We start from the raw sequence: 9,756 nt of genomic DNA on the forward strand, positions 1-9,756 counted from the left end.
ATCCCACTACTGGGCATATACCCTGAGAAAACCATAATTCAAAAAGAGACATGCACCACAATGTTCATTGCAGCACTATTTACAATAGCCAGGACATGGAACCAACCTAAGTGTCCATCATTGGATGAATGGATAAAGAAGATGTGGCACATATATACAGTGGAATATTACTCAGCCATAAAAAGAAACGAAATTGAGTTATTTGTAGTGAGGTGGATGGACATAGAGTCTGTCGTACAGAGTGAAGTAAGTCAGAAAGAGAAAAATGAATACCGTATGATAACACATATGTATGGAATCTAAAAAAAAAAATGGTACTGATGAACCTAATGGCAGGGCAGGAATAACGATATAGACATGGAGAATGGACTTAAGGACATGGGGTGGGGAGGGGGAAGCTGGGGAGAAGTGAGAGTAGCATCAACATATATACACTACCAAATGTAAAATATATAGCTAGTGGGAAGCAGCTGCATAGCACAGGGAGATCAGCTCCGTGCTTTGCGATGACCTAGAGGGGTGGGACAGGGAGGGTGGGAGGGAGGCTCAAGAGGGAGGGGATATGGGGATACATGTATGCATATGGCTGATTCACTTTGTTGTAAAACAGAAACTAACACAGTATTGTGAAGCAGTTATACTCCAGTAAAGATCTATTTTAAAAAAAAAAGATTACATAGCATTAAAAAAAAAAAAAAGAACTAGTAGCCTCCTGCTGCAGCTAGTCTAATTTAAAGCCATCTTGTATTGCAATTAGAAGTCATCAATGACAGAGTTTATGCCCCTGAATTAAGCAAGTGTGTCCTGGGCATGTGGCTTTCATCACAGTAGATCTCCTTAGTTCTTACATGTCATCAGGTATCACTGATGCAAATGTACCTTGAGCAGTGGCACTACTGAGCCAATAATAAACTAATCACTAATTTTATCTAAGCTGCTCTTATTACCAAATGTGGAAAATCACTAAGATCCCAGAGCAATAAAGTTTCATTTTTTGTTTTGTTTTGGATTAGCCCTTGTGCTACCCAACTTAGTAGAGTATGTGTAAAAAGATCCGACATTGTTCCTGAAAACATTTTTCAGGTGTCCTCTGCTTTTCAGTCATGTTGATAATAAGTGCATTTCTGCACAGGGGAGTTTGCATAGTGTAGTGTTTTTTCCACAGAGAAACTTTTATGTGGACGTTAACTATAATGACAGGATATGCAGTGTGCACTCTGTGATACCTTTTATGGGACTTTCACTTTCTTCCCTACTAAAGTGAGTTTTACTAAATCAATTGGAATTTACTATTAGTGGATCCCACAGTATTACCTATATTTCTTCTTCTCCTCCTCCTCCTCCCCCTCCCCTTTGCCTTCCTCTCCTTCTCCTTCTTATTCTTTGGCGGGGGAAATGACATATGGATTTTATGTTCACTGATGTGACTGACATTCTTTCTTCAAATAATAGCTCTGAAGGAATGAGAATATACAAACTCTCCTATTGAAACTTGAAATTAACTAGATTAGGATAGTATTCTTGAATATTGGTATATCTAGACTAGTGCTGTCCAATAGAACTTTCTGCAATGATGAAAATGTTTTATATCTTTTTTGTCCCTTATGGTAGCCACTAGCTGCATGTGGCCACTAAACAATTGAAGTGTGGCTAGTGCCAAAGTGAGGGACAAAATTTTAAATTTTATTTAATTTTAATTTATTTACTTTTTCTTTTTTTTTTTTTTTTGGCCACGCTGGGTCTTAGTTGCAGCACGCGGGATCTTTGTTGCTGTGTGCGGGATCTTTAGTTGCGGCATGTGGGCTCTTAGTTGCGGCATGAGGGCTCTTAGCTGCAGCATTCGGGATCTAGTTCCCTGACTAGGGATTGAACCCTGGCCCCCTGCATTGAGAGCACAGGGTCTTAACCACTGGGCCACCAGGGAAATCCCTAATTTATTTACTTTTAAATAGCCATATGTGGCTATTTGTAAGACAGCAACATCTAGACAATTTCCTGACCATCATGAAATTGTAAAGAGACTCAAGCCATCCTTTTGTCATTTTTGTCTTTTGTCTTTCAGGATGGTCACCTCAGTAGGTTACTTTGCTCTGTCTCTCAACACTCCTAATTTACATGGAGATGCCTACCTGAACTGTTTCTTCTCTGCCTTGATTGAAGTTCCAGCTTACATTACAGCCTGGCTGCTACTTCGAACCCTACCCAGGCGTTATGTCATATCTGGAGTACTGTTCTTGGGAGGAGGTGTGCTTCTCTTAATTCAGCTGGTGCCTGCAGGTAAGAAGTTATCCAATATTAACAGCTTACCAGAAAAGATCCACACCTTGACAGGGCTAATTATTAGTCCCTGTTCCCTATTTATGTAGCCTTTACATCATAAGTCATTCTTAAGTCAGTTATACAAGTGATAACTAACTCTGTGATTTCCCATGTTCAAAATTACTCCCTTCAAATAGTTAAGAGTTAACCTTAGAGAATCAGAAATCACCACCTGAGAAGGAAGAGTAATGCTCCCAGTCATCCCCTTCACAGAAACATTCACCTAAACCCTCAAACCTCTTTCTGAGTCATAATCCCAATTCCCAATTTCTTGGTACTTTCTTGGTATTTTCAAACCTTCTCTCTGATGTGTATATTCAAGTGTTAGAGTTGGTAGTACATACCAGTTCCAGTATAAATTCAGTGATTTTTATGGTCTGTAATCTTTAAGTAGTTAGAGAGCACATGAAAAGATATATGTTTCTCTTTTCCCCTTATGTCTAACTTTCTCATATTGTTAAAATGTTAAGTCAACAGATTTTTGATATATAGTACTATGCATAGAAATATATATTTCTTAATAATAATAAACAGGATAAAAATGATTGGTCCTTCTCTTCGAAGATTAAACTTAACTGTATTAACATGCTAACAACTGACTATGAAACTGTTGTAATAAATAAAGGTGGACAAGGTCACAGAATGCATAAATGATCTAGAATAACAGAAGAGCGAAGCTCAAAGCAACCCTTCACGCTCCATCTTTGTCCATGTCCAATTAGTAAGGCTTTGAAGAGACTGTATAATTTGGGGAATATCTTTAGATTATAAAACATTCCTATACAAGCAAAAAGGACAATTCAAGCAACTGTTAAGAAAGTATCACTTCTAAAAGCACCTCTGTTTACACTGGATCTCTTTTCCAGATTACAACTTCTTGTCCATTGGTCTGGCCATGTTAGGAAAATTCGGGATCACCTCTGCCTTCTCCATGCTGTACGTCTTCACTGCAGAGCTCTACCCAACCCTGGTCAGGAACATGGCTGTGGGGGTCACATCCATGGCCTCCAGAGTGGGCAGCATCATTGCTCCCTACTTTGTTTACCTTGGTGAGATGCTTCTTATAAGTCTATTCTTTTTTTAAATATAAAAGTAATAGGTTTTCATTATGAAAAATGCAAACAGCATAGAAAGTACTGGAAAAAGCACAAGTTCACCTCTACTCTCTTAGTTCCCCAAATCACAGCCCTCAGAGGAACTACTATTAACAGTTTGGTGAGTAGCCCTTCAGACATTTCATTTTGCACTATATATATATATATATATATATATATATATATATATATATTTAAACACACAAAATGATATCATAAATATTGTTTCACAACTTTTTTTAAACTTAACATTGTATCAGAATATTTTGCCATATCCGTATATATAGCTCTTTTAGTTAGTACATAGACTTCCAATGTATGTATACACATTATTTATTTAACCAGGTTCATGGATGAACATTTAGGCCATTTCAGAGTTTTTGTTACCATACATAACACTGCAGTGAACATTCCTCTACGGCCCCCACAGCCTTTGTATATTTGGATCAATAGATTGCTGGAGCAATTTAAAAATTTCATAGATATCGCCAAATTGACCTCTAAATACTATACCAGTTTACAATCCAACTATCAATATATGAGAGTGCCTGTTTCTCCATATCCTTACCAACAATGGGGATTATCCAATTTTTTAATCATTGATAGTCTGTTATATGAAAAACGGATATCATTGTTGCTTTCATTTCCTTTTCTTCAATTATGAATGAGGTTGAGCATTTTTTTCATATATTTATTGAAATTCTATTTATTTTTAAGAGATCTGACTGTTCATGTCTTTTCCCATCTTTCTAATGGTCCGTATCAAGTTTAGATATTTGATTTTGGGAGCTCTTTGTAATTGAAAAATTAGCCCTTTGTATATATATTATAAATATTTTTCCTAGTTTATTATTCTCACTTTGACTTCATGACTTTATTTGCATTGCTGGCAATTTTAGCTTTTATATGATCGAATTTATCAATCTGGAATAACACCACAGAGGGGCTTTAGTGGGATGTTCAGTGGATCTAGGATCTGGCACTCCAAGCTAAACCTCATCAAGAACTCTACTGGCGAGAGATGTAGACACAGCTCCTTATTCTTCCTAGTCATCCATTGGTTACCTACTAGTTCAAACATACACACATACACATCCCCAAAGACATATGTGAATTCTCAGAAAAGGTATACTCTAAATCCTTACAGAGAGAGACATTTTCCACACAGCTGCCCTGAACACCTGAGAAAGTACATTATTATATAGAATGGTGTCGTTTCCCCTTTGTTCTTCCCTATACTTTCAAACCATGCCCATATGGTCTAATGGTGGACCATTGGTACATAAGAAATGGAGAAGTCTGAGAAAGAACTTTGTATTCCACAGTAGTGGCTCCTGTTGGTGACACAGAGGCCTCAGAGAAGCTTCAAAATTGATATTTTTTTGTCAAATAAAATTCTTGGGTGTGTTATTCCTCTGTAATCTCTGTATACAGAAGGGAAGCAAGATGAGGATCTATTATTCCCCTGTCTGAGTAACACCACATAAAGAAGAGGTGGAGTGGTTCTTCCAATTACATGTAAAACCAAGACATATAAATGCTGCAAAAAGAAACCACAGTGCCTGACATTTATTGATTTAAATTGGATTGAATATATTAATTAGGTTCTTTTAAGAGTCTCACAGCTCTGTGGACCAAGATTTCCACAGGAGCCTACTGGTTTGGGCAAAAGCAAAGGTCATATCAGTCATAACAGCCAGTAGGTGTCCCTGCAACATCCTGGTCAACCTCTTTCCCCTTGGTGTCCTCCCACCCCCCATCTCCAATGACCTCTACCTTAAGAGGAGAACTTTGGTAGGCAAAAATTTCTATCAAAGGAACATTTATCACACATGATTAAGTAGTAGCTTAGAGAATGCCAGTTGACGTGAAAGACCTTATGATAATGCAAAATTGAGTAGGTGAATGATTATGGAAATTCGGAGGCAATGACATCTGCCAAACAGAAACTGTGGTATTTTGCACACTTTTTTTCTTCTGTAAATATTCAGGTTTAAAACTGCTCTCAAATACTGTTTGCCACCTTTACAAAATGATTCTCAAGAGCATCTGGAGAAACCCTGTATCTAATTGATGTTCTTATGTCCTGTGCCTTACAGGTGCTTACAACAGAGTTCTGCCCTACATCCTCATGGGCAGCCTGACTGTCCTGATTGGAATCATCACTCTTCTCTTCCCTGAAAGTTTTGGAATGACTCTACCAGAGACTTTAGAGCAGATGCAGAAAATGAAATGGTAAGTGGAACTTTAAAAAATGGTATCAGAATTCCTCAGAAAGAATAAACATGAAAGAATAAATAGGAAAATTCTGAAAAGAAAGTGTAGTAAGTGGAAAGTAGCTCTATCAGATAATAAAGGATATTATTAAGCAATGGTAATTAAAACAGTATGATGGTGGTAGAAGAAAAGAAATCACTGGAATGGAATAGAGTTCAGAATTAAATGAAGAAAATATGAGAATTCAGTGTGTGATAACAAGTAGCAATTCAAAATCAGTGGGGAAAATTTAGATTATTCAGTAAAAGGTGTTAGAACATTCAACTAGCCATTTTGGCTAAATAAAAAGCTTAACTCTTACTTCAAAATACATCAGGATAGGGCTTCCCTGGTGGCGCAGTGGTTGAGAGTCCGCCTACTGATGCAGGGGACGTGGGTTCGTGCCCTGGTCCAGGAAGATCCCACATGCCGTGGAGCGGCTGGGCCCATGAGCCATGGCTGCTGAGCCTGCGCGTCCGGAGCCTGTGCTCCGCAGTGGGAGAGGCCACGACAGTGAGAGGCCCGCATACCACACACACACAAAAAAAACACATCAGGATAAATTCCAGAAAGATTAAAAATTGAGAACTGAAAATATAAAGTGATAAATGTAGCAGAAGAAAACATAAATATTTTTATAACCTTAGAAGGCCTTTCTAAGCATATTATGAAAAGCAAAGAGCCATAAAGGAGAAGATTGATATATCTGATTATGTAATTTTAGAAATTGTTGGTACAGCAAAAACGAAACCATAAATTAGAACAAAGGTCAACAAAGCAGGGGAAAAATATTTGCCACACACAATGTAGACATAGAGTTAATAAATTTAAGATGCAAGAAGCTCTTAGAGATCAGTGGGAAAAAGACAAACAACTCAGAAAGAAAACTGGCAAAGGTCATGAACAAACAGTTTATAGAAAAGGAAATTTCAGTGGCAAATATATACATAAAAAAGAAATACTTGTCCATATTAATTAAAGCATAAAAAATGTCAATGTCATTTTTTGGCCTATGAGATTGTGCAAGGGTTTTCCTCCTGATATCAACCAATTCTGACACCAAATAGGTGTCCTATAATTTCATCCAATTTTGACTCTAATTACTCAGGGCTAGCATCAGACTCTACAGGTTAAAGGCTCACTCCCACAAGACAGCCTTCTCTTCAGATGCCAGCCACAAGTAATGGTTCCCCAAGGTTATCCACATTTCTGGCTATTGGGGAGGGGGAAATTTACCCTTTTACCCCTTTAAGGTCTTGTGGCTAAACTAATCATAAAATTGACACCAGTCAACAGGAGAAAAATAAACAAATTTTAATTCATTACACAGAGATCTCTCAGAAATAGGACCTAAGAAATGGCCAAAGCAGGAAGCTTTTACACTTGTTAGACAAAGAATAAATTTGAGAGGAATTGACAGGACAAAGAAACTTAGGTTTGAGTGCTTAATTAGTAAGGAATTTAAGCAGAGTTTGGGCTTGTGTAGTAAATTAGTAAAGAAGTAACAAGGTTTGTTTATAGAGATTTCTTGGCCCAGCCCTGGAATTCCCTGTCTTTGGTAATAAGGGTGTCCTTCTACCTCCATATACAGGGATTGCACCTTTCACATGAGGGATTTATTCCCTGCTTTCAGGGGCACAGAGGAGGCCAGAGTTTCCTTTTGCATCAGCTGCTTCACAAGCAACTTCAATTAAAAATAATCAATATGCCATTGTGGCAAATTTTGGGGCAGCCTGCCCTGAGCTCCATCATGTCCAACTTGGCCACAAAGTCTGGTATTTCCACAACCCTCCTCTTCACATTCAGGAATTTGCTAGAATGACTCACAGAACTCAGGAAAACGTTTTACTTACTATTACTGGTTTGTTCTAAACAACACAAATGAACAGCCAGGGGGAGATGTACACAGGGTGAGGTCCAGAAGGGTCCAGAGCACAGGAGTCTCCGTTCCTGTGGAGTTGGGGAGCATCGCCATCCTGGCCCATGGATGTGTTGGCCAATTCAGAAGCTCTCTGAACCCCAGTGTTTAGGGGATTTTATGGAAGTTTCATCACATAGGCATGATCAATATTGATTTGACCTCAGTCCCTCTCCCCTCCTTGGAGGCTGGAGGATGGGCTTAGTCAAGGCTTGGTCTTTCTAGCAACCAGCCTCCATCGTGAAGCTATCTAGGGACCCACTGAGTCACCTCATTAGAATAAGAGGCAAGACACTATTACCCTTGTCACTCAGAAAATTACAAGGGATTTAGAAGCTCTATGTCAGGAACCAGGGACAAAAATCAAACATCTTTCTATGACATCATAGATTGGAAAACATTTAAAAGACTAATGGTATGGTAGGAGAAGTTTAGATTCTAGAGTGAAACTGCCTGGCCTCAAATCCCAAATCTACTGACTAAACTTGGGAAATTTGCTTACTTTTCACTAAACCTTAGTATTCCCATCTGTTATATGGAAATAGTTCATATGGCTTTTGTGATGTTATATAAGATAAAGTGTTTTTAGTGTGTAGCCATGATAAAAGTCTATATGTGAGTGGATTCTGATCCCAAACTGAACCTGTATAGTGAAAGATGCCCATTTTTTATAAGTTGTTTCTTCTAATGATAAAACTACTTCAATATCAACTTTAACTTACCAAGAACTTCATGCTTACCACTCTATTCTTTCCTCAGGAAAACTATAAAATCATAGAATACTAGCTCTAGACTCATGAGGTTCTTATTAGAGTTAAAATAATTACCTGTTCATTGACTGGAGAAATGTTTTTCAGTGTCAGTTTGGCATTTTGAGGAGGGGAGTCTTAAATATTTAATTTTCTTTAGCACTTATCTTATTTTCAGGTTCAGATATGGGAAAAAAACAAAAGATTCAATGGAGAAAGAAGAAAATCCCAAAGTTCTAATAACTTCATTCTGATAAAATTCCCACCCTATTTGGTGAACTGAAAAACAGATCCTAAGACTATGAAGACACTAAAGCCTTTCCTGATGAAATGGACTGCCTATGAAGATTAACACTAAAAATGGACCTTGCTATTAAGAAATGCTTGTCATATGGCAAACTCTGGACCACGCTTACAGATAAGCTCCTTATTTTAAAAAACAAACCATTTCCAGAAAGTCTTCCATACTAATTAATTCGATGAAATGGGTTTGTAGGATTTTTACAAAACGTGTTGGTCAAGGACTGGTAAATCCATATAAAGATTAACATGCATTTGCAAATACAAATACTATCCAAATTTTTAAAGAAGTCACTGAATTAACACAACTATCAGGCTTGGGTGTGTGTGTGTGAGTGAGTAAACCAGCAAGTTCAAAATTACAGTAGTTTTTGAAGTGAACTTATACACTGCTGTAGCCAAATGATTATAAGGAGTATTCCTATCCAGGAAATTTTATATACTACTTTGAGAGGAATTGATGACAGATATTAATAGCATTTTACAAGTGAAATGCAGCAAGAGATCAAGTAGCCTGGCTCAGATGGCCTGTCAGCCTTTAAGAAGGGAACCAAGGCAGTTCCTAGCTACAATTTCAGCAGCTATGGCTCACAGCCTATTGAATGGTCCACATTTGTGCTCTCTGTGAACACTTGACTAAGCTTTCTGTTCACTAAGACTGGCTTAAGAGACCTTTTTTTGGTAAATAGAGAATCAGGAAAACTGCAAACTAATTAGATTGGTAGAGGTGGTTTGTGTGCCCCATAGCCAAGAGGGGTCAGCACCCAGGAAGAAGGCTGTCCAAGCCAAGAATCTGGAGAGCCTTTTAAAACAGTTCTTTCCCTTAATACATCCCTTCCTAAATCTCGTATGCAGTTGTATCCTCTTCAACCAGGGGTGCATCTGGTTCCAGGAATGAGCAAGGTAAAAGGTAAAAGCCACTAATGGGATAATGTATTAGCATAAACTCAGAAGATGAGTGTCAGCTCTGTGTCTCACCACATTTTAGGCATGCTGACATGATAACATAGCAAGAAGTTCATCCTGGAGACCTGGGCAGCATGCTTTCACCACGGGCGGCGCCTTTTGGAGCAGCACGTGACAAGCTACTGCCCCTTTAACATATGAGTGCAACGGTGCA

The 9,756-nt window shown here is 38.2% G+C and overlaps 1 protein-coding gene across 1 annotated transcript in view; it reads left to right on the forward strand.

The window, feature by feature from the left end:
* SLC22A4 (solute carrier family 22 member 4) overlaps window positions 1-9,289 on the forward strand; it is a 48,185-nt gene extending 38,896 nt beyond the window's left edge. The window contains exons 7-10 of the mRNA XM_082651525.1: window positions 2,063-2,277; window positions 3,186-3,368; window positions 5,513-5,648; window positions 8,515-9,289. Of these exons, the coding sequence (XP_082507651.1) occupies window positions 2,063-2,277; window positions 3,186-3,368; window positions 5,513-5,648; window positions 8,515-8,590 (610 nt within the window). The 3' untranslated portion in view covers window positions 8,591-9,289. The remainder of the gene's footprint in view (window positions 1-2,062; window positions 2,278-3,185; window positions 3,369-5,512; window positions 5,649-8,514) is intronic.
* Window positions 9,290-9,756: the final 467 nt, after the last annotated feature.

Source organism: Grampus griseus, assembly GCF_964374135.1.
Source record: "Grampus griseus genome assembly, chromosome: 3".
Lineage (NCBI taxonomy): Eukaryota > Metazoa > Chordata > Mammalia > Artiodactyla > Delphinidae > Grampus > Grampus griseus.